This window comes from Gouania willdenowi, chromosome 17 (genome assembly GCF_900634775.1).
Source record: "Gouania willdenowi chromosome 17, fGouWil2.1, whole genome shotgun sequence".
NCBI classification, from domain to species: domain Eukaryota; kingdom Metazoa; phylum Chordata; class Actinopteri; order Blenniiformes; family Gobiesocidae; genus Gouania; species Gouania willdenowi.
The window spans coordinates 32,870,282-32,896,228 of NC_041060.1; the positions used below are offsets into that span (position 1 = coordinate 32,870,282).

General features: G+C 40.5%; 1 protein-coding gene and 1 long non-coding RNA gene across 2 annotated transcripts; both read left to right on the top strand.

Moving 5' to 3' along the window:
• Window positions 1–2,171: 2,171 nt before the first annotated feature.
• LOC114479330 (alanine aminotransferase 1-like) lies at window positions 2,172–21,813 on the top strand. The gene is made up of 12 exons (XM_028472972.1): window positions 2,172–2,189; window positions 2,456–2,596; window positions 2,677–2,766; window positions 12,549–12,654; window positions 12,831–12,964; window positions 13,048–13,291; window positions 15,009–15,088; window positions 15,165–15,301; window positions 20,727–20,901; window positions 20,968–21,123; window positions 21,205–21,317; window positions 21,398–21,813. Exons 2-12 carry the CDS (start codon window positions 2,492–2,494, stop codon window positions 21,486–21,488), a joined length of 1,431 nt encoding a protein of 476 aa, XP_028328773.1. The 5' UTR covers window positions 2,172–2,189; window positions 2,456–2,491; the 3' UTR covers window positions 21,489–21,813.
• Window positions 21,814–24,562: 2,749 nt separating this feature from the next.
• LOC114479377 (uncharacterized) lies at window positions 24,563–25,400 on the top strand. Its single transcript, XR_003675984.1, has 2 exons — window positions 24,563–25,235; window positions 25,316–25,400. It is a non-coding gene; the product is annotated as an uncharacterized LOC114479377 (long non-coding RNA).
• The last annotated feature ends 547 nt before the right edge of the window (window positions 25,401–25,947 follow it).

Sequence of the window (25,947 nt, forward strand, 5' to 3'; positions counted from 1 at the left end):
CCCTTGGAATGCCACACCACTCATTCTTACACCTCTACCTTGCCCTCCCCTTGGGCCTGCTCTTATCCCTGGCCCTGCACCTCTCACTGGGTCTACTCTTCTCCCTGGGCGCCTTGCTCTTACTCTCTCTCATCTGGACATTACAGTGTTTGTCTTTTTCTGTTTCTGTCCTCTGTGTCAATGAATCAATTGTTTGTTTATTATAAGCTGAGATATATTGTTTTTGAACTGATATAATTGAAGAAGCAGAGCTTTTTATACTGTATCTAAGGTTTGGAATATTGTTTTTGCTATTTTGGGATGTTGTGTGTTAACAATCGTAAATAATGCAAAAACAATCCATAATTTTGTTGGGAGGTATAGCTTGTCTGTAAAGAAAATGTAAGTATTGCTGAAATGTGTTCATTGACTGCATATTGTGTGAAAAAGACATGAAATGTGTGAATGGTAGGCCACAAAAGATCGATTCTGGGTTAATTGTGTTTAGAGTTTTGAAAATGTGACAACTGGTTGGACAAATGATTGTTAGCAACTGAAAAAAACTCTAAGAAATTAATAGAATAAATACAATTAAATGTCTACATGAGATAATAAACACGCCCAATCTTTTTTGTTTAGTCTGAAATGGATGTTTTGGGTTTTTGTTTACCCCCTCACCAGATGTGGAGCTGATCACTGGAGAATATCCAGATGACCTTGTGGATCAGTTCATGGCCTCCGAACTCGAACACTTTAGAATTTATTATCTAGACAAGGGCTCAAAGGCTGTCAAAGTAATTTTACTTCAGGTGCTAAATACAGAGTAGTTTGAAAGGTTTTTTTTTTTTAGCAATCGAGCTAAATGCATTACTGTAATGTGCCCTAGTTTACACTTCGGTGCTTTCATGTGTAAATTATGTAAACAGTTTGAAAGGCACAAATATCCTGGCAATATGTGATTGTTCTGTTATGCATAATAAGCATAGTCTTTAGTTTAAAATGTGTATTTTGTTCTATCTTTCATTTCAGTTAGTTTATAGTGCCATCCGGTGGATAAAGAACGTTAGTGCACTTGTTGCTTTGAATAAAAAAAATTTCAACCGTGTATTAACAAAAGCAAAAAGTTACGATGGCGGCACCATCTTTTGAGACCGCAAATATTTCGATGTTGCATCGCCGGTATGTACTTTTACACTTGTGTTACAAGTTTATGTTTCTTTTTATTTGTAGAATACAGTAAAGATGTGTAGTAGTAACGCCAATTGTATAGTTTATTTCACTTGAACTATGCAGCTCTAAAAATGGCGTCAGCTCACTTTCCGTGTGTTAATCAGTGGACTTGTTACATGTCATATTATTTATTGTGTTGTGTATTTTGTGTATTATTGTAGGCATATGGTAATTGTACACTGTTTATCCTTTTAGTTTCACCTTTTTGAACATCATTAAACCTGCTTAAAAACACACGTCTGTAGAGTCATTGATGTGAGTGAGGAGTTAAACGTCATAGCTGTCAGTAACAATACAGTGATCTTCACTTCACATTTCCTTGATTTTGTGACCAATTTGTATGTAATTTGCAGAAATTTTGTGAAATATGAGTATTCCTTTGACAATTTGAGATTAGAATGTTTGCCATCATGTGACATAAGCATGGGAAAATATGGAGTTTCATTCATATATTATCTTATCAGCACCAATAGGAATAGCATCTAAACTTAATTCAAAGATCTGGTGAGAGGCAGCACACATTCTCTCATTTTGTATGTTATTTTTTCTTTCGTTTTCTGTGTTTTTGTGTCATTTTTGTGTTTTCAGAGTTCTTTTTCTGTATTTTTGTTGTCATTTGGCACACAGACTATAGACCTTGTTGCTGGTTAAACCCATTCTAGGATTCTGAATCAGTGACACATTAACAGGTTTTCTTTAGCAGCTCAGACAAATGATAACTTCAGGTCAACCAGTAACCAAGTACTATTTGAAAAAGTGACATTAACAGGTTGCTGAGGAAGTTAAAGGTCCCATGTAATGCTATTTTTCACTCATCTCTATTTAATCTAAGAACCCCAAAAACATAGTATTTGAGGTTTATTCTCCCCAAACTCACCTGTTTTCCAGAGTTTTCCAGCTCAGTGCTGCATCAAATTTGTCATTAAAGTGGGAACGCGTCATCAAATTGGAGCGAGGTGTTTGGGCTCACCCTGTAAGAGGTAAGTAAGAAAGGAGCAAATCACCCTCTAACGATTGAGGGAATCAATGAAAAAAACACTTTGGCCATGAGTATGAAGCCTAATAGCACTTTATGATGTTTAAAGCACAGAAAAGTTAATTTAGCGTAACATGGGCCCTTTAAATCAGATTCTGTGTGTGTGTGTTTTAGCAAGATAACTTGTGTGAATCACAAACTCTGTTAATTAGATACGTGGCAGCATTTCTTCAGTGTAAACGTTAACAAATAATCTTGACACAATGTCAGCTCAGTTCCTTCCTGCAGTGAGAACAAAGCACAGAGATGTCTGCTCCACTACAGATCAATCCCAATGTAAAGAACATCCAACAAGTCCAGAACGAGAAGCTGGCCAGACTTGCTGAGCAGATCAAGGAGGACATCAGACGGGTACAGAAACATGAAGACTAACTTGTTCAAGGTGCAGTATGGATGGTAGAATATGTTTTGTGCTTTACACTCGTCCACAGGGATCCATAAAGTCCTTCAAAGAGGTGATTGATGTTTCCTGGGGAAACCCACACAATGGAGGGCTGAAGCCTCAGACCTTCGTACGACAGGTAATCCAATTTTTTGGACTTGAACTCAGGTTCTGGAGCTCAGATAAACAGTGAAGGTCTTCCTGTATGTTTTAACCTCGTGCACTTCAAGTTTACATACACTTGTACACTTTGTGTACACAAGTACACAAGTGTACAAGTCTCATAAAAGGGCAATAAAAAAGTACTCAATGAATTTTATTTTTTTTTTTTACTACCACTGCATCAGATCTTTTCAACTACTTCAGACCTATCATAGATATAAAATTATTTAGATTTTTTTCAAACTGTTTTTTTGTTTGTATGGACATTTTGTCATGAGAACCCCTGATTTTTTTTAAAACAACAAAAAGACAAAACATGCAGTATCTCCAAAAATAAAGTGCAAAGTGAAATATTTTTATGAGGATATTACAGCCTAAACTATGACAATAATTGATAACAGAATTGATTTTAATGCATTATTATTTGTGGCACAAGGACAATTTTAAAGAAAAAAATAAACTTGCAATAAGTGCAATAAAATTCCATGAATAATTTTTATGTTTTTACTTCCACTGCATCAGATCTCTTTAACTACATCAGACTTATAATAATAATAATAATAATAATAATAATAATAATAATAATAATAATAATAATAATAATAATACATTTTATTTAAAAGCACTTTTCGAGACACTCAAAGACACTTTACAGCATAAAAACAACAAGAAAATATGACAAAGAAAAGAAGAGAGTGAGTGGGTGTGTGGTTTAAATATTGAAGGCTGAGTGAAACAGGTGAGTTTTGAGAGATGATTTGAAGGATGGGAGGTCGGTGCAGTTGCGGATGTGGCTTGGTAGGGAATTCCATAGGGTTTGGGCAGCTACAAAGAAAGCTCTGTCACCCCAGGTTCTGTGCTTGGTCCTGGGGACAGTGAGGAGGTTTGCATCTGAGGAGCTGAGGCTGCGGGAGGGAGTACGGGGTGGAGCAGATCAGTGAGGTAGGAGGGGACCTGATTATTAAGGGCTTTATAGGTGAGAAGGATGAGTTTGAATTCGATGCGCTGAAGAACGAGGAGCCAGTGGAGGTTTTGGAGGACAGGGGTGATGTGGTCACTGGAGCGGGTGTGGGTGAGGAGGCGGGCAGCTGCGTTTTGGATGTATTGGAGTTTATTTAGGAGTGTGGAGGTTGTACCAAAGAGGATGCTATTGCAGTAGTCAAAGCGGGATGTGATAAAGGCGTGAAATAGGGTTTCGGCGGCGGGGAAGGAAAGTGAAGGACGGAGACGAGAGATGTTTTTGAGGTGGAAAAAAGCGGTTTTCATGATTTGTTTGATGTGACGGTCGAAGGAAAGGTTATTATAAAAATTGATACCAAGGTTACGGCACTCAGAAGCGGGACACAGGGTAGAGTTATCAATGGTGTGGTGAAAGTCAGAGGCTGTTTGGGTGAGGGAGTTTGGACCAATGAGGAGTATGTCTGATTTGTTACTGTTTAAGATAAGGAAGTTTTCTTGGAGCCATGTTTTGATATCAGAAAGACAGTTTGAGAGTGTGGAGTGGGTTTCATGGGTGATAGACTTGGTGGAGATGTATAATTGGACGTCGTCGGCGTAACAGTGAAATCGGAGACCATGACGACGAATTATTTGACCGAGGGGGAGAAGGTAGATGGTGAAGAGGAGAGGACCAAGCACAGAGCCCTGGGGGACTCCTTGGGACAGGGGGGCAGTGAAGGAGGAGCAGTTGTTGATGAAGATAAATTGTTTTCTGTTAGTGAGGTAGGACTGTAACCAGGTGAGTGCATCGCCAGTGATATTAAGGAGAGATTTTAAGCGGGAAAGTAGGATCATGATGTCGGGGTTGAGACCAGGTTTTTTGATGACGGGGGTTACGGCAGCCAGTTTCAGTGATGAAGGGATGGAGGGAAAAGTGAGGGAGGAGTTGATGATTTTTGAGATGAAATGGGAGAATGTGGGGAAACAGTGCTTAACAATGGTGGATGGGACAGGGTCAAGTACGCAGGTAGAAGTTTTCATGGTGGAGAGCATTTTTAACAGTTCAACTGGGTGGCCAGGTGTGAATTTGGAAAGAGAACGAGTGGTGAGAGGGGCGGAGGCAGGTGAGGAGTGGGCGGTGGTGAGAAATATTTAAGGAATTGTAGAGGGTGTTAATTTTTGATTGGAAGAATAATAGGAAGGAGTTGCATTTGTCTGTGTTAAATGAGTGGGAAATGATGTCACAGGGTTTGAGGAGTTTGTTGACGGTGAAGAAGAGAGCCTTTTGGTTATTGAAACTGTTGTGGATAAGGTTAGAGTAGTAGTTAGAGCGGGCGGTGTTGAGGGCAGATTTATATAGTTGAAGGTGATCGGAGTAGGCTAGGAGATGGACTGTTAAACCATTTTTTTTTTGTGGAGATGTTCAAGTTGGCTTTTGTGGGTTTTTAGTTTTCTGAGGTCGGGGGTGTATCAGGGGGCGGTGTGTGTAAATGAGACTGATTTGGTTTTGGAGGGGGCAAGTTGGTCGAGGCAGGAGGAGAGGCAATTATTGTAATGATTAACAAGGTCTGTGGGGTCGTCAGAGAGCGGAGGGGGTGAGGCAGACAGAAGGTTTAGAAGAGAAGTGGAAAAATCATGAGGAGAGATGGATTTCAGGTTTCTAAAACAAATGGTTCGCTTGTCCGTGGGGTGGAGGGTGGGGAGGTGGAGGTCCATGGTGATAGCCAGATGATCTGAGATGTAGAGGTCAGTACTGGAGAGTTGCTGGATGGTGAGACCGTCGGAGCAGACTAGATCTAGGGTGTGGCCATAGGTGTGTGTGGGGAAGTTGACTTGCTGAGTGAAGTTGTGGCAGTCCAGAGCAAGAAATTCAGAGGCATGGGGGCAGTTGATGTTGTCCAGATGGAAGTTGAAATCGCCAAGGAGGAGATTGGAAGGTGAGATGGGTGAGTTGTGTGATAAAATCAGATAAATTGGGGAAAAAAGATGGGTTGGGTTTAGGAGGACGGTAAATGACTGGAAAGACGAGGGGGGAAGGACCGGGGAGTTTGACGGTGATGTGTTTGAATGACTGAAAGGATGTTGTGAATATGGTGCTGATGTTGAGGGCTTTTTTGTGGACTGAGGCTACGCCACCACCCCGGCCAGTGAGACGGGGCTGTTCAATGTAAGTGTAACCAGGGGGAGTGGCTTGGTTTAGTGAGAAATAGTCCAGAGGTTTATGCCAGGTTTCAGTGATGCAGAGAAAGTCCAGGTTATTGTCAGTTATGAATTCATGTAGGATGGGTGCTTTATTGTTAAGTGAACGGGTGTTAAGGAGAGCCAGTTTCAGTATTTTCAGCGTTGAGGGTGGCTGTGAGGAACGAGGGAGTGGACGGAGGATGGAATTGGGCCGTTTGATATGTTTAGTGTCATTTTTGTAGGGTTTAGGGGGCCTGGCTGTGATTATGGACTGAATGGGAAAGGTGTGAGCAGAGGAATATAGTAACGGGTGGAGCCTGTAGGGAGAGCTGTGGCAGGAGGAGGTGCTTTGGTGGGGCACAGTAGAGTAAGGTGAAGGAGACGGTGTGTGTTTTGTAAATAGTCAATCATGTGGGAAATGCTGGACGGCGTGCTGAAGATTGGCTGTTAAAATACTACTGCCCAGTTTATTAGGGTGAAAACCAAAAAATGATTTTCGACCCCAGAATACATTAAAAGTTGTCGATGTAGCCCACATGTTGAGCTCTACATGTTTTTTGGAGCCAGGTATGGAGGCTGAAAATGCGGCTGAAAATTCCCATTCCGCAGTGGGGAGAGAGTGGGCCACTGATGAATATGGATTTACCACAGGTGGAGAGATAGTGAAGGAGTTTGATAAAGTGTGTTTTGGTGATTTCTGACTGCCAACAGGATGCATCATGAGCATGAGCAGACGTTAAATATTATATCCAAAGATATAATATTTATTATAATTTCTAAACTGTTTATATGGACTTTTTGTCATTAGAACTCCTGATTTTTTGACAGGAAAAACACTAAATATGTAGTATTTCCAAAAATCAGGTGCAAAGTGAAATATATGTAATGTTTTTACAGCCTTGACCATGACAATAATTGATAACAAAATTAATTTTAATGCCTCATTATTTTTGGCACAAGGAGAGTTTTAAAATTAATTTACACTCTTTATCCTTGTGTACGCAAACAGTCCATCTCATAGAAGTACAATAAAAATGTAAGGATATTTTTCCTTCTCTTTGGCACATAGGACACAATGGTCTTATTGCATGTAAAGGCAAACACAGAGGAAAGCACCTCCCTGTGTTTGGTGTTGAACAGCTGCAGGGAAAGCTTATGTTTGTTGGACTTCTGTGTCCCGACCAGGGCCATCCTCTTCTTCTGCAGCTCATTAGCCAGAGGAAAATATGTAATAAAAGTTATTTGTAGGGACATCGTGGCCCTTAAGCTCATCCGTCTGCTCCAATACAATGTGCATGTCCAGCGAAGTTGTGACTGAAGTTAACATTTTTGTGATCAAGAGTACTGTAAGCCTCTGTTCACCTATTGGTTGTGAAGAATTGCATGTTTTTGCAGGTGTGTAAACAAAGACACTGACTCTGTGTGTGTGTGTGTGTGTGTGTGTGTGTGTGTGTGTGTGTGTGTGTGTGTGTGTGTGTGTGTGTGTGTGTGTGTGTGTGTGCGTGTGTGCGTCTGAGGAGAATGAAGAACATGTTTCTGAGCTGAATTTACAGCAGTGAGGATTCAGTGCTTTAGCCCTTCTGTCTGTGTTATTGGGTGAAAAGGTCAAAAGGGATCTGGTGATTTGTTTATTTTTTTCTCAACCATATTCACATCACTATTTTATATCAGTGCTAATATACCAAAACCATTTCATGGTGTTCTGCTTTGTTATTGCTATGCATTTTGCAACATAAGAGACCCAGGCCTTCACTGAAATTTCCCTAAAACTTTATGCAATGGTCTCTGGTTGGTAGGGGTCATTACATCTGAAACATATTTTCCCTTTATTTTGAAGGCCTGGGCTTAGATCTATAAGATATTAATTGAAAAAGCATTATAATATGTCATGACTACAGTATATGGAAAATATGTGGTTACAATGGGAGTCAATGGGGCAAATTTGGTCACAAGGTTAGTAAGTGTCAGTTTGATGCATATCTCCTTTTTTATACACTTCCAATACACGGAACTTTGGAATTAAGCAAATACACGTGAAAAAAACTATTGTGGAAAAATGTCAAACAGCAACTTTTAAAATGTCCAGAATATTGAGAGGCAAAAAATAGAACACCAAAATTGTCCCTTTTGGTACCAAAGAGTGCACAAGGGTTAATAGATGAGACGATGAATGTCTCAGGGTCACTCTGTGATGGCTATGTTGAAGCTCAACAGCTGGTGTCAGTGCAATGCGTTTCTTCAAACTGATTAACTCAGAAACAGATGACTTAGGAAGCAGTCATTTGAACACTAACACAGACTAAGGCCCTCTTTACACAACAACGTTTTGCTTCTGTTTCCATTTTTGTTTCCAAAAAGTTCCACATTCACAGGGCAACATAGTAGTAGTTACTACAAATGTGCAGTTTGAAGTAAATCGTTGTTATCTTGAAAAGAAGCACCTAAAAGTTGGTTGATTCTTAAATGAATTATATCTTTTTAAAATGTCAATAATTTCAACTGTCACGGCAAATTTGCGGTTGACCTCATTTGGAGACATGATTTATTGCTCTGGTTGGGTGATGGAGTCCAGGCGAGGCATTGATGATTTTATAAAAAAGGTTTATTATAAAACTAAGTAAAAAAGAGTACAAAGATGGACAAAAATTGGTGACCGCCCGGGCGGACGTCCGATGACAGAGTGAAACACAGTTCTAACTCAACACGTACTGTATATTCCCCCTCCGTCCCCCTCCCTCCTCCCCCCAGGAGATAAAGAGTACAGGGTGGAGGTGATAGGAGAGAGTGAAAAGAGACAGTTTCTTCTTTGGGTCAAAACAACCAGTTCTGGTATCTGCTGGTTGTCATGGGAGTGGAGGTGTGTGCGTTTATGTGTTTGTGTGTGTGAATGGATGTGTATGGGGTGTGTATGTGTGACTATGTGAGTGTGTGTAGGCATGTGAGTGCGTACACAGAGGGTGCCTGTGCGTCTCGACCTTGTGAGATTCCAGTATTGTTTTGGGAAAACATCATGTGCTTTTGAAGAGATGGCCTGACCCAGAGCTAGAAGCAAAGTAGAAGACATGAAAATAACGCAATGGAAAGTTACAACCCAAGGCTTAAGGATTAAAATATATGAGTAAATGTGATGATATTTTGCAACTAACCAAAATAAGTGTATGCGCATGGACACATCCTCTGAACATAAGAGTAGAGCTTTAATTAAATGGACAAAGGTAAACTTGACCTGGCCCAAGACTGACAGAATATGGCCTGAATAGAAATAAAGCTGATCTCTCTTTAAGCCTGAACCCACTGAGACACTATTTTCATCCGTGCGCACATGTAGAATGGTCCAAGGCAGTGTCGGCGTCATGGGGGGGCATTCGCAGGCAGTGCCCCCCCAGCTGACCTACTGTGCCCCCCCCCACACACACACACACACACATACACACACACTCTTCCCACTACAGGGGTAGCTTTTTATTAATCAAAGATATCTGATTGGCTATCGCAACTGACTGTGTCCATTCACTGACAGTGGACTGGAGTCTGCTCCATAGATATAATATACTGTGGTGTAATTGTTTAACATTTGTGCTATTGAATGTACCCTAGAGCTGTCGTTATGATCAGCCAATAGAATGAGTCTATGTCTATGGCCAGCTCTGTTGATTCACCTGACTTCACTCACATTGCTGCATCGCAACAAAGCGAGAGTGCAAAATTCAGATGGAGGGTTTTATGTGCCCCCACAGTTTTCTTAATGCCCCCATTTAATATCGCCTGGTGCCGACTCTGGTCCAAGGCAAGTTTCTAACTCACTTGTTCAGCATACAAATATAAAAATGACAGTCAGCGCTACCCACCGGCTGCTCGCTACATATGTGAATCATAAGTTCTTGTACCAGAAGACAGCCATCCATTCACCCACTCAGCATAGATTTGTGCAGCTTTCTCACGCAAATCAAAACACATCACCTGACCATTTATTTACAGAGCCCAAACTGGGTCCATGTTAAAAAGCAGTGACGTGCCGTCAGGGTAGGCAAGGGAGGCAGTGCCTACCCAAGGGTGAATTGCTATTTTGATCATTTGTTTTAATTATAATATAATTATAAATTATTTATTTTTCAATTTCCGATAGCCTACAGTACCTATAAGTTTGAAAGTGTCAGCATTTTGTGCTGTTCTTAGCCCAAATCGCTAAACATCGCTATTTCCTAACCGCTGTAAGGCAGGAGGAGGCCACACCGCTTCTCAAAGGCACGTTGCTGCTCTGCCTCTGTTTTCATAGTGTGTTTTTTTGCGTTTGCGCATGCGCAGTCAGTTCCCCAAGATGAAAACCATTTATGTCCAAAGGCAGCTCTCTTTTCTGCCTTTGGTCGTAACCGCGCTATGCTAAATGCTATACCTAAGTTTACAATGCATTAGTGAATTGATATCATGTGACCGCTGCTGCTACATTCTCTAGCTAGTGGGCGGGATAACACTACAGCCAGGATGACAGTGCTAGAGACGATAAAGAAGCTTTTTTTCGAGGAAAAACAACAGCTTTTAAAAGATGGGAGACCAACACCTGAGTTACCAGACCTTCAGCAAAGGTAAGGTCAGAAAATTGTGAGTATTTTCTACAGTGAATGGTACAAAAGGGATGATTGGCTTTGTGGATGCTATTCACTGAGGCTGTTCTGAGTTGTTGTTGTTGTCATTTTCTCCGTGTTTCTGTGTTTTCAACACAAACAACGGATGTGCTGCCATGTCATGAGATATATCTTGTTGGGAGAGTATGGAGGCTATATTAAATAATTGTTTCTTTAATGGTGTTTATGATGTTGATTTTGTTAGATGGCTAAATACTTGTTCATGTGGATCTTGTTGGGTTTTTTCTTTTGTATTATGAATTTTTTATTTTGATAAGCGCATTGAGATGACTTTGTTGTAAAGTGCACTATACAAATAAAGTTAAAATTTATTGAATTGAATTGACAACACTTGCCAGCAGAAACATGTGAAATTGTCATTGGTGTTGACATTGGTGGTGTCGATTTGGAACGCCCTGCCTACCCTACCCTAGTGCTCATGGCACGTCACTGTTAAAAAGATAGAAATGAAGTCCATGTGATTGTGGTCAGAATCTGGTGCAAGGATGAAATACGTCTCCTCTGATCCATGTAATGGTGAAATCAATCAACACGTTGTTGGAGAAGAGGTACCGTATTTTTCGGACTATAAGGCGCACCGGTTTGTTATTATTATTATTATTATTATTATTATTATTATTATTATTATTATTATTATTATTATTATTATTATTATTATTATTATTATTATTATTGTTATTATTATTAAGACGCATTAAGCAAAATAAAATAGTCAGATAAGTCAAACTTTATTCAACTCATTAAAAATAATTCTCAACATTGTTCAGGTTTAACACATAAAACACAGAACAATACACTCACTTTTTCTGTTCAGTATGTTGAAGCACAGTAGTTAATTTCATATATAAGGCGCACCTGATTATAAGGTGCACTGCCGATTTTTGAGAAAATTAAAGGATTTTGAGTGCGCCTTATAGTCCGAAAAATACAGTAAATTTCAAAGAGTGAGGCACACGGACAGTGTTCCTATGAGACACTGCAGTCACAGTGCGTATGCCCATGGCACAGAAAGTGTTGGTTTTCAGTTTACACGGAGACGGAGGAGTTTGAAAAACTTCAATGAGAACTGCTTTCTGCTGACCTGGCACGAGGGAGGAAATTTTAAAAAATACCTTGATTATGGCCGTTACTTCTGACGCAGTAAGACACGCCCAGTCAGGGAGCCTGTCAGTGCTGGCAGTGACAGACCGCTGCTTCCACAACTACGGCGCACAATACACAGCTCACAAACATAAGCACACACAGCCCTACAGATGCTATATTACTCACATACACTCCTTGCTCTACTCACACCATGAGCCTCAGAACACCGCAGCTTCACACACACACACACACACACACACACACACACACACACACACACACACACACACACAACAGCAAGAAGTACATGCACGTTCACGTACACGCAGAGAAAGACGGTGATACACACACTATGTGAAGCCTCTGACTAGAGCAGAATCTGCTCTTTATCGAAGCACAGAGTCAAAAGCATCACAGCATGAATGCACGGAGCATGATGTTCCTCCTTGAAGCTTTATATCAATGCACACTTAGCGCTGTGATTGGAGGAAACCCTCCTCCCTCCTCTCAATTTTAATAGGAGGGGCGGGGCCAACAGTGACAGTTGGTGACGTGCGATAATCCAAATAATCCGTCTCAGCCAATAGCAAAATTCAGTTGTAATAGCTAGTTGTAAATGTCAGAGTGACTGCCCTTAGAGGGCAGTCACTCTGACATTTTGGAACTAAATACGCAAAATTAAAATACTTCTACTAAAATGTTAAAAGTTGGACTAGGACCAATCAACAGCACTACTCAATACCAAACACATATCTATTCAGCAGAAAAAAGTGAGTTTGGGGTTTAGTTAGTCTTAAGTTTTCAAGCACCAAAATGCCGTTGCTCTGTAAACGGACAGCCACAACATGACAAAACTTTTGCATTTTCACTTGAAAAGTTGTGTGAACGGGACCTCTATTGAATCTGTTTGTAGGTTCTTGCAGCGTGTGTTTACCCTGAACTGTTGGACAGTGAACAACTTGAAGCAGATGTTAAACAAAGAGCTCAGAAGCTGCTGATGTGCGTTGGAGGGAGCATTGGTAAGAAGTTAATTTTTCACAATGTCTAAAAAAGGTGTTTCATAAAAAAAAAAAATGCAAAAATCATGTGTGTCATTTATCAGTGTAATTGTCACTTCTATACCTCTTGTGTTTCTGTGTGTGTTTCGTGATGTAAAAAAAGGCATTGGATGTTTTTTTTTTTTTTTTTTTTTTAGGCTCCTACACGAACACAGCAGGAATCCCTGAGGTTGTCCAAGGAATCACAGAGTTCATCTCCAGAAGAGATGGTGGAGTTCCCTGTCACCCTGAAAACATCTTCATCAGCTCAGGTTCTCAGTGGTGTCTCTCAGTAAGCTATCTCTCTCTCTGTGCACATATCTGATGTTAGCTGCTCTGTTACTGTAACATCACGTCTCGGGGAACGTTCCTCAGAACATCCTCAGAGTTTTGGTGAACACCAAGGCCTTGCTTCCCACTGCTGTGCTGAGTCCTGTGCCATGCCATCCCACCATGATGCTGTCCCTGACAGCAGAGGGAGTGATCCCCGTCCCCTACCATCTGTGTGAAGAGGAGGGCTGGGCTTTGAAGGGGGAGGAGCTGCAGCGAGCGCTTCAGTCTGCTCATGGAGTGTGTAACCCTGTGGCTCTGTACGTCATCAACCCTGGCAACCCTGCAGGTAGGAAAGCCTGAGTCACCTTTAGGCCACGCCCTTTAGCAGGGCTGTCATTGGCTGAGCACTGTATTGTGGAGCAAGCACAGTGTGTTGGTAGCCAATGAACCTATGACCAAACACTAAGTGAATCTGTCATCAACCAATGACAACTTTATTTAACGTAAAATGCTTATTATGAAGACATGACTGGTAGTGGATAATGGTTCTGTTAAAGTCAAACATTGAACTATCAGCATCACCATTTGCTCATTTTTTTAATCTCCACTTTAAACACTCTCTTATAAACATGCTGGAAAAGTTTGGTGCATTGCATTGTGGGATGTGGAGTCCTTAGATCAATGCATAGAAGTGATCTTCATTCTTATGGTGAATTATTGTTTCCCTCAAAAACTTTGTCAAAGTGACTTGTGACACGTTTATGGCGTTTTCACTGAAAGTTGCAGCAAAACAATGAAGTATGTTTATTTTGAAGCTGACAGAACGATCTGAATCCAGCTGAAATTGAATGTGTGTCAAAGTGAGGTGATATCACGGGGAATACTGTAAACAAACTAGAACATAGAAGAGTCAAGCCAATCACTGTCTTCTTTGTCTGGTGAAAAAACACAAGAAATCACAGTAAAAATGAATGAGAACAAATTTGAGAACATTAGAAGTCGATGCAAAAATTAGCAGTTTTAAACATCATTTTTTCCCTTATGGAGCCAATAAATGTTCTCCATACTGTTTAGATTTTAGTATTTTTGTGTTTATAACATTTTTGAGACCAGATTCAATTCTGCCTGTCGACGCTAACAGCTGCTGTCCTTCACACAGGTGACTGGCTTAGTCAGTTAGTGAAGCTACAGGTGATATTTACAAGTGCTAATTAATTCAGTGACATAGAGCAATGCTTCTCAAACTTTTTTTGGCTGAAGAACCCCCTTCCTCTTTTTTCTGAATCCAAGTACCCCTTTGTCCGACTACAACATTTTGCTTCGGATACTATTTAAAAACAACTATCGATCATAACGCTGGAAATAACGTGATAACAGATTTTAAAGAACCTCATTTTGAAATAAGTGGAAAGCAACCGTATTTAGTGCAGTGGTTGCCAACTTTTTTTGGGTCGTGACCCCATTTACCTTTCAAGTATTTCTGGTGACCCCAAAGACATTTTTTTTCTAGAAATAGTTTTGACCATATTTGAGCTTTTACTGCATTTCAGTTGAACTATATTTATATTTAAAAAAGTGAAAGTATAAACATACAGTTGTTCAAGATTGTGTGTTGTTTTAATAATAATAATAAAAAATAAATAAAAAATAAATCTATTTTAATCTTTCAGGAACTTCAGGCGACCCCATTCAAACGCCAGGCGAACCCACATGAGGTCTTGACCCCATGGTAAAAAAACATTGATTTAGTGTCTCTTGAATATATTTAAGACTGACACTTTATTTGTCCATTTTCAACTCTCTTTATCTCAAGTACCCCCTGTAATTCCATCACGTACCCCTAGGGGTACACGTACCCCCATTTGAGAACCACTGACTTAGAATATTCTCTCTTGTGCCAGAAATTGAGAGTTCAAGCTTCAACTCATGAAAAATACACATTAGAATGCCACCTATTTTTAATCTCCCTATGTTTGTTGCTCAGTATTGCCTAAAATTGCCTGGCCCTGACCAGTGCTGCCCAGCAACTATAATTTTCATGAGTTAATTGTAACTTCATGCAGGTCTGGTTCAGAGCAGAGCTTCAATCCAGGAGATAATCCGGTTTGTCTACGAGAGGAGACTCTTCCTTCTGGCTGATGAGGTTGGTGTTTCTTTGCAGCACAAAGTGATTGTAGCTCATCCTTTTTCCCACTGATGCATGTGTATGTCCTACCCAGGTCTACCAGGACTGTGTGTGTGGAGCAGACAGCCAGTTCATATCCTATAAACAGGTGCTGGTGGAGATGGGACCTCCTTACTCAGACTCTGTAGAGTTGGCCTCCTTCCACTCAGCATCTAAGGGCATGATGGGAGAGTATGTTTGTTCTGTACAAACAACAAGTAAAGAGTCTTTATTGGCATTGTTGAAAAAAAACATACAACAAAAAGTCAGATGCTCCATTATGAATCATACTTAAATATATTAAAACTCGATTAAAGAAATAAATGAATTAATTAATGATTAACCAACAGCACTCTGACATAGACATGCTGCATAGTGACCAAGGTCTGTTATTAAACGTGTCATTTCAGTGTATTAGTCAAGATGGAGATGGCTTGCCTTAACAAACTATTTCAATTCCAAAAACAGAGAACATGTCTGTAACTGTGCCTAAAAAAAGAGAAGGAATATATTCCTGTGTAGTATATTGAAAGATATTTACAAATATCATTATTGTCTGTAACACCATTATTATTTTTAATATTGTAATTGTAGTATTGTATCTTTATCATCATTATTACCATCATTATCACTTTATTGCCACAAATGTTAATACCATAAATATGGCACTATCACCATTAACCCCAAATTAATACAATTATTTGATAAAACACAAAGGACCAAGTCTGAACTCCTCCGCTCTTTTAGGGATCCTTTTTTCTTAATAAAATTTTGATCTTTGGTTATTCCCTCAGTTCCACATTCAGATTGTTCCAAAGCCTTACACCAAAAACAGAAATACAAACCAGTGCTAGTTTTGTTGACTAAATACTTGTCCACTAAATTTTTTAAGTCATAATAACTAGGCAATGAGTAATAAAAAAAATTACATGTGGACAAAAACTATATAAAAATATATTATGTTTCAATCGACGTTAACCCAGTCTCTGCTTTTTGCCTGTGGGAGATTGTCATGTTTCCCAGTGTTCAAACTTTTGAGCATTTACTACTTTGCCTCCTCATGTCTAACCCTGCTCTGTTTACTTTACGAACCTGCCTTTAGACAACGTTGAAAGATCGTAGGATCTACTGTGTGCTGGACCTCTAAACCTCTCTCTGGATTAAGAACCTGCCTGGTCTGCTGGAAACCTTTACCTGTGCTTGTTTGATTCACATGAACCAAAACCATATCTGTTAAAGAAACTGAACTCTTAGACTGTGTCTGCTTTTGGGTTTTCTGCCTTCCCTTGTGACAGATACCATGCCATGCCAGGCTGATCAATGCTAATTAAATGTCATACATTTTACTGTATATTTACCTCCACCAAGTGCAAAGCGTGTGTGTGTGTGTGTGTGTGTGTGTGTGTGTGTGTGTGTGTGTGTGGGTGTTAGCAAGGAAGCTTGAAAAGTTATAAATGGATGAAATTTTCAGGAAAATTGATAAATGGGACAAGGAACAGGTGATTTTGGTGATGTTCTGGCTACCAAAAGAAAATTTATAAATATATATTACAATAGGGTCTACGCACCTCTCTACAGTGATGATGTCATCAGTTCTACCTCTACAGTGATGTCAGTATTCTACAGAATTTTGTAGCTGTACGTGAAACTAATTGTATTAACCCCCCTCATGAGCTATTTTGCCATTCAACATATGCATTTCACCCAAAATATCCAATTTTTCACCAGTCCTAACACAAGTTCAAATTTTCACAAGATTTTGAATGTGTTTAAGCCCTTAAAAATGTGATTACTTTTTTGTAAGAACAATAATAATAATTTAAAAAACGAAGTGCATTACAATAGGGTCCTATGCACTGTTGTTGCTCGGGCCCTAGTTATGATTTCACCATAACTGTAATTAATATTTAATTATGCAATTACAATTGACCCCAACCCTGGCAACAATCTGCCCTCCCTCCAGGACCTGTACACCTCCAGGACTCTGAGACATGCAGAGAAGATTGTGGCCTACCCCTCCCACCCCTATATATATATATATATATATATATATATATATATATATATATACACACACACACACACAGTGGGGCAAAAAAGTATTTAGTCAGCCACCAATTGTGCAAAATCTTCCACTTAAAAAGATGAGAGAGGCCTGTAATTTTCATCATAGGTAAACCTCAACTATGAGAGACAAAATGAGAAAAGAAAATCCAGAAAATCACATTGTAAGATTTTGTATGAATTTATTTGCAAATTATGGGGGAAAATAAGTATTTGTCAGTAACAAAAGTTAATCTCAATACTTTATAATGTACCCTTTGTTGGTAATGACAGAGGTCAAATGTTTTCTGTAAGTCTTCACAAAGTTTTCACACACTGTTGCTGGTATTTTGGTCCATTCCTCCATGCAGATCTCCTCGAGAGCAGTGATGTTTTAGGGCTGTTGCTGGGCAACACGGACTTTCAACTTCCTTCAAAGATTTTCTATGGGGTTGAGATCTGGAAACTGGCTAGACCACGCCGGGACCTTGAAATGCTTCTTATGAAGCCACTCCTTCGTTGCCCGGGCGGTGTGTTTGGGATCATTGTCGTGCTGAAAGACCCAGCCACGTTTCTTCTTCAATGACCTTGCTGATGGAAGGAGGTTTTCACTCAATCTCTTGATACATGGCCCCATTCATTCTTTCCTTTACACGGATCAGTCAACCTTCTACAGGAAACTGTTTGTCTCCTGTAGAAGTTCCTCAGGTCATTTGTCTCCTGTAGAAGGTCCTCAGGCTTTTTGTCCTCTTTAGAAGGTCTTTAGGCTGTTTGTCTCCAGTAAAAGGTTTTCAGACTGTTTGTTTCCTGTAGAAGGTCCTCAGGCTGTTTGTTCTCTGTAGAATGTTCTTGAGCTGTTTGTCCTCTGTAGAAGGTTCTCAGGTTGTTTGTCTCCAGTAGAAGGTCCTCAGGCTGTCAAGTTCCTCAGGCTGTTTGTCCTCTGTAGATGGTTCTCAGGCTGTTTGTCTCCAGTGAAAGATTTTCAGACTGTCTGTCTCCTGTAGATGGTCCTCAGGCTGTTTGTCCTCTGTAGAAGGTTCTCAGGCTGTTTGTCTCCTGTTGAAGGTCCTCAGGCTGCTTGTCTCCTGAAGAAGGTCCTCGGGCTATTTGTCCTCTGTAGAAGGTCTTCAGGCTGTTTGTCTCCTGTAGAATGTTCTCGGGCTGTTTGTCTCCAGTAGAAGGTTCTCAGACTGTTTGTTTTCTGTAGAAGGTCCTTAGGCTGTTTGTCCTCTGTAGAAGGTTCTCAGGCTGTTTGGTTCCTGTAGAAGATTCTCAGACTGTTTTTCTCCTATAGATGGTCACCAGGCTGTTTGTTTTCTGTAGAATGTTCTTGGGCTGTTTGTTCTTTGTAGAAGGTTCTCAGGATGTTTGTCTCCAGTAGAATGTTTGTCCTCTTTAGAAGGTTATTAGGCTTTTTGTCTCCTGTAGAATGTCCTCAAACTGTTTGTCTCCTGTAAAAGGTCATCAAGCTGTTGGTCTCCTGTAGAAGGATGTCAGACTGTTGGTCTTCTGTAGAAGATTCTAAGGCTGTTTGTCTCCAATAGAAGGTTCTCAGACTGTTTGTCACCTGTAAAAGGTCCTCAGGCTGTTTGTTTTCTGTAGAATGTTCTCGGGCTGTTTGTCTCCAGTAGAAGGTCCTCAGGCTGGTTGTCCTCTGTAGAAGGTCCTCAGGCTGTTTGTTTCCTGTAGAATGTTCTAATGCTGTTTGTTCTTTGTAGAAGGCTCTCAGGCTGTTTGTCTCCAGTAGAATGTTCTCAGTTGGTTTGTCTCCTGTAAAAAGTTATCTGGCTGTTTGTCTCCTGCAAAATGTTCTCAGGCTATTTGTCTCCTGTAGAAGGTCCTCAGACTGTTTGTCTCCTGTAGAAGGTTCTCAGGCTGTTTGCCTCCTGTAAAAGGTCATCAAGCTGTTGGTCTCCTGTAGAAGGTCCTCAGGCTATTTGTCCTCTGTAGAAGGTCCTCAGGCTGTTTGTCCTCTTTAGAAGGTTATTAGGCTTTTTGTCTCATGTAGAATGTCCTCAAACTGTTTGTCTCCTGTAAAAGGTCATCAAGCTGTTGGTCTCCTGTAGAAGGATGTCAGACTGTTGGTCTCCTGTAGAAGATTCTAAGGCTGTTTGTCTCCAATAGAAGGTTCTCAGACTGTTTGTCACCTGTAAAAGGTCCTCAGGCTGTTTGTTTTCTGTAGAATGTTCTCGGGCTGTTTGTCTCCAGTAGAAGGTCCTCAGGCTGGTTGTCCTCTGTAGAAGGTCCTCAGGCTGTTTGTTTCCTGTAGAATGTTCTAATGCTGTTTGTTCTTTGTAGAAGGCTCTCAGGCTGTTTGTCTCCAGTAGAATGTTCTCAGTTGGTTTGTCTCCTGTAAAAAGTTATCTGGCTGTTTGTCTCCTGCAAAATGTTCTCAGGCTATTTGTCTCCTGTAGAAGGTCCTCAGACTGTTTGTCTCCTGTAGAAGGTTCTCAGGCTGTTTGCCTCCTGTAAAAGGTCATCAAGCTGTTGGTCTCCTGTAGAAGGATGTCAGGCTATTTGTCCTCTGCAGAAGGTCCTCAGGCTGTTTGTCTCCCGTAGAAGGTCTTCAAACTGTTTATCTCCTGTTGAAGGTTATAAGGCTGTTTGTCTCCTGTAGAAGGTCCTTAAACTGTTTGTCTCCTGTAGAAGGTCCTCAGGCTATTTGTCCTCTGTAGAAGGTCTTTAGGCTGTTTGTCTCCAGTAAAAGGTTTTCAGACTGTTTGTTTCCTGTAGATGGTCCTCAGGCTGTTTGTTCTCTGTAGAATGTTCTCGGGCTGTTTGTCCTCTGTAGAAGGTTCTCAGGTTGTTTGTCTCCTGTAGAAGGTCCTCAGGCTATTTGTACTCTGTAGAAGGTATTCAGGCTGTTTGTCTCCTGTCAAAAGTTCTGAGGCGGTTTCTCTCCAGTAGAAGGTTCTCAGACTGTTTGTCTCCTGTAGAAGGTCCTCAGGCTGCATGTTCTTTGTAGAATGTTCTTGGGCTGTTTGTTTCTTGTAGAAGGTCCTCAGGCTGTTTCTCCTCTTTAGAATTTTCTCAGGCTGTTTTTCTTTAGTAGAAGGTCCATAGGCTGTTTGTCTCCTGTAAAATGTTCTCAGGCTGTTTGTCTCCAGTAGAAGTTTCTCAGACTGGTTGTCTCCTGTAGATGGTCCTCAGGCTGTTTGTCCTCTGTAGAATGTTCTCAGGCTATTTGACCTCTGCAGAAGGTCTTCAGGCTGTTTGTCACCTGTAGAAGGTCCTCAGGCTGTTCGTCTCCTGTAGAATGTTCTCAGGCTGTTTGTTTCCTGTAGATGGTCCTCAGGCTGTTTGTTCTCTGTAGATCGTTCTCGAGTTATTTGTCTTCTGTAGAAGGTCTTCAGGCTGTTTGTCTCCTGTAGAAGGTCCTCAGGCTATTTGTCCTCTGTAGAAGGTTCTCAGGCTGTTTGTCTCCTGTAGAAGGTTCTCAGGCTGTTTATCTCCTGTAGAAGGTTCTCAGGCTGTTTGTCTCCTGTAGAAGGTTCTCAGGCTGTTTGTCTCCTGTAGAAGGTCCTCAGGCTTATTGTCTCCTGTAGAAGGTCCTCAGGCTATGCTTTGTACACAGGTGTGGTCTCCGTGGTGGATACGTGGAGCTGGTGAATGTCGACCCTGCTGTGATGGAGTATATCTACATGCTCTTTTCCATGGACATCTGTGCATCACTTTCAGGTCAGATGGCTATAGATCTGATGACAAACCCCCCCCAGCCCGACGAGCCCTCCTACCCTCTGTACTGGCAGGTGAGCTTGATCATCTTTGTTTTTTGGATCAGTGTGAGGAACCTGAAGTCGCTGTGTTGTCTGTAGGAGAAGGAGGAGATCAGGAGGACCCTGGTCCACAATGCCAGAAAGGCCATTGAGGCTGTGAACCTCCTGGTGGGGTTCAGCTGCCAGCCTGTGCACGGAGGAGCGTTCATGTTTCCTCGAGTGAATCTGCCACTGAGAGCCATTCAGAGCGCACAGGTCAGAAGAAGCACATCTTTAGCTCAAACTCACTCCTGTGTTTGTGGAAGATGCTAAAGATGAGTTTATCTGAGGTTGTAGGAGGCGGGGCTTCCACCTGACATGTTTTACTGTATGAGGCTGCTGGAGGAGGTGGGGCTACTGGTCAGCCCAGGCTGTGATTACCAGCAGGAGAAGGGAACTTACCACATCAGGTATCACTACCAGTAGGCGACGTGGTCTAGTGAAACACTTGTGTAGCTCCATGATACTAAAGACCACATTGTATCTGCAGGATTTGCATTATGGTCCAAGAGGAGATCCTGGATGAACTGCTGAGACGTCTGAAAATCTTTCACACCAAATTCATGAAGGAGTTCTCCTAAACCAGGGGTCTGCAACCTGCAGCTCTGGAGCCTCGTGTGGCTCCTTGACTGTTTTTTTTTCAAAAATCATTAGTCATTTTGACACCAAATAAAATCACGATATAATGATTTGTCAACCTAAAAATAAATCACATTGCGCAATAACTTTGCCACCTTCCTACTTCACCTCCTGAAACGTCGGCAGACCATTAACTTTCCCTGCACCTGTGATTAACCTTTTAGTTTTAAATCCCTGGTAAGATAACTCAATCAACTAAAAGACTATTCTGTAAGTAAATATACATTTTTATTGTGTGGGGGCAGATTCATTTAACTGCCAACATGCCGACTAAATATGCATGCTTGATATGTGGCAAAAAATTAGCAATTAGCATGAGTTGATGACATTATTTATATTTTTTAGCCCTTCAAATACATCATCTAAAAAAATATTTTTTACATCCAGGTGAGATGAGGCAAAAATGGCTATTTTGAGAGTAAAGGTTGCAGACCCCTGTCCTAAACTAACTCCTCACTGCAACTCATTTTAATTCAAATAAAACCTCATAAAGTGAGAGATTTTACTCTCAGCTTTGACAATTCCTGTTCAACTGATTTTAAACAAACTTCCAATATTCTGACTGTTGTTGATTTGTCTGTTTAGTAATTGTTTCTCATGATTGCAACACTTTCGGGACAAATTTATTTTTTAAAGTTAATTTTGAAATGATTTTCGTCATCAGGTGTTTTTAAATAGAATTCTCAAACAATACAAGGAATGTGACTTGGTGGATGGTGCAAAAAAACCGTAACAAAAACAGTTTAATAATAATAATATTTTAAAGTGTGAGTCCAGGGCCGTGTTAATGAGGCTGATGGATCAAAACCTCCTGCCAGAGGGAGAGTTTGGAACAGTTTGTGTCAGGGGTGGGAGGGTAGGCCACATGAAAGTCTGCATGTCTCAGAGTCCTGGAGGTGTCCAGGTCCTGGAGAGAGGGCAGATAGTAGCCAGGGTTGGGGTCAATTATAATTGTAACTGCATAATTGAAAATTAATTACAATTATGGTGTTATCATAACTAGGGCCCGAGCAACAACGGTGCATAGGACCCTATTGTAATACACCTCGTTTTTATTATTGTTCTTACAAAAAAGTAATCAAATTTTTTAACGGCCTAAACATGTTCAAAAACTTGATTGAACATATGTTAGGACTGGCGAAAAATTGGATATTTTGGGGGAAATGCATATGTTGAATGGCAAAATGGCTCATGAGGGGGGATAATACAATTAGTTTCACGTACAGCTACGAAATGCTGTAGAATTCTGACATCACTGTAGAGGTAGAACTGATGACATCATCACTGTAGAGGTAAAACTCTTAACGAAATTTGTAAAGCATTTAGTACTTCGGCCAACACGGTGAAGATGTCATCAGTTAGAACATTAGAACATTGAAACATTGGTCCTACCTGGCTAATCACTGTACTCCGTAACCACGTGTGCACCAGAGCCAATCACTGGAGAGCCCACCTCCACGCCCCACCCATTTTGGAACACACAGTGATGATGTCATCAGTTAGTAATAATTTATTAACAATATCATTGCAATCCAAACCTAATTCCACAAATCTACAGGCTTGTTTGTATTGGAGAATTGTCCCTAAAAATGTTCAAAAATCCATGGCTTTTCTGTCGTCCTTCTGGCCACACCTTTTGCTCTAGAAATATGAAATTTAACTTATTTGTAGCCTCAAGCCTTGTGATTCTCCAATACAAACAATATAATCTAATATTCCAATGTTCCAAAATGTGTGGGGTCTCCAGTGATTGGATTAGAACATTGGAACCTAGGAATGACACCATCACTGCCGTGGTAAATTACATCATCACTGCATGTTCCAAAATGGGTGGGGCGTGGAGGTGGGCTCTGCAGTGATTGGCTCTGGCGTGCACGTGACTACGGAGTGCAGTGATCAGCCACCTATTAGTAAAAGGAAATCATAGGCATTAAATTTCACAAAACATTGCAGGAAAGTTTGTGATATAATTCTTGAAAATAGTCGGCTACGTCTCAACACTTTAAAAATTCCGCCACACCCCAACATGCAACACATCTCAACGTGCACCACTTCCCGACATGCGCATGGTTGCGAGGGCGCGTCCATTACTGTTTGCAGCTTTATTTGTAGTTGTAATTTTAAAAATCTGTTGCTGTCGTAATCGTAATTAAATTGAAAGTGAGTTTAGATTGTAATTTAAGTGCAATGAAAATTCGATAAAAATGTCAGCTATAATTTAACGCTAAACTTGGAAACCATATTACAGTTCTATGTACAGTTATACACATATGTAGTTAACAATTATTAAAATATGTTTCATATCAAGCTTTCCCACATTTTACCATTTTAACAACATATAAACTGAGAGGTATACCGACACAAAAAGGCACCCACACTTAAAATATTAAAACCTATATTTTCATTGATTAGGAAGTCTAACAAGCAAACCAATAGATGGGAAATTAATTACAGTAGATGATAGATATATCTTTTTAATGTATTTTGGGTAGGGTAGGCGATTTTCTTCAGATACACTTTTTAAGTTTTTTGGTTGAAATTGACTTTGTATCCTGACAGAAATTAAGATCTCATGTGCTCTGAAAAAGGAATGAAGAAAATCTGTCCACTGTAGCAGCTGTAAACCTGTAATAAGTTCGACCAATGGAAAAAAACAAACCGTTTATTTTAACCAATCACGTCTCCCTGCTCGTTCTCAATCCCTCACATGCACAAGCTCACACTGAAAGCGTGTCACCGCTGACGGAGTCAAAACAGAGTTTTTGGTCATGTTTTTTAACATAAATAATGCTAAAGTTTAGTGTTTACTTACTGCTGAATGAGACATTGATGTTTCTACACAATACAAGCGATGAGCTGAGCTCCTCTTCTACAGCAGAGGTAGATGGCGGAGCCATCAGGGAGGTAACATTCAAAATCATGCTAGCTTTTGAAAATTGCCTACCCTACCTTTAACTTTTATTAGGTTATTGATTTCAGGCTCAGTAATTGTGATTAATTGTAATTAACAACGTAGTTTTATTTGACTTTCTGAGGATAAAAAAAAGAATTATAATTTTTTTGTAATTGGAAAAAAATGCTGGTCACTATAATCATAATTTAATTGTAATTGAACATGGGTAATTGAAAATGTTATTGTAAGTGAAAAAAGTAATTGATCCTGATTGCAGCCAATGACCTCAGCAGAGCAGATGATACACTGCAGTCTGACCTTGTCTTTGGCTGTAGCTGCAGCACTAGATGGTAATGGAGGAGTAGAAGTTCACCATCATTTTTCTTGGCAGACTGAACTTCTTTAGCTGCCGCAGGAAGTACATCCTCTGCTGAGCAATAGTATGTATCTGCAGAGCCGGCGGCAGCAATGATAGGGCTCAACTCAACTCACTCAACTCAACTTTATTTACATAGTGCAAAATACAACAAAGTCAACTCAGAGTGCCTAACAAAATATAAAGTCCATAGTAAGAAAAATAACCCAACAAGACCCACATGAACAAGCATTTGTTATGTTTTTGGCCATATGTGCCTGTTTTTGTCTCCCTCTTGTGGCTCTTTGTTTTTCTTTTAGGCTTGGTCCTGGTGGGGCGTGGACTCCGAGCAGGCACACCTGGTTCCAATTACTCATCACTGCAATACAAAAGCCTCAGACTCACCTCCACTCATCGTTGGATTGTTCCGTCTATGCTGCGGTACTTCTGCTCTAGAGATATCCTGAAGTCTATGCCTTTTGCCAAGTTTTATTTTTGATTCTGGACTTTTATTCCTCTAGTACCTGAGCCGGCTCTGGAGCCACTCCCAGGATCAAGCCAAGCCAAGAGGACACTTTTTGTTAAATAAATTCATGTCGACCCACACTTTGGGTGTTGTGTTTGTTTATGGGTCCAACTTAACAACCCTAACAGCATTTAGCTACAGTGAGAAGAAAAAACTCCCTCTATTTTATAAGAAGAAATCTCCAGCGAAACCAGGTTGAGAGGTGGCAGCCATCTGCTTCGACTGGTTGGGGTTAGTGAACAGAAGGGCAAAAAAGGATAGGATAGAATGATAGTTCATCCGAGTGTCCCAAACTAGTTGAGCTGCAAACCATCGATCAGGAACCGCCAGCTCCAACATCAAGACACCTGAAACAGAAAAGAGAGCCCTCAGATGGTGAGGAGAAGGCACAGACTGCAGGAAAACATGATACACTATGATACACTTGTTCGTAGTGGTTTGGTTAATATAAATATTAAATGTCTTGCGGCCTCCACTGTGCTCTGAAAATTAAACAATCTACCCAAACATTCAATATGAATAAAAGTAATTTTTTACAGTACTTACAAGTATCAGAAACAATCAAGAAAAACACTTCTGCAGATCCAATTACCTTACAACCTCCAGAACTGGCTATATATATAAAGA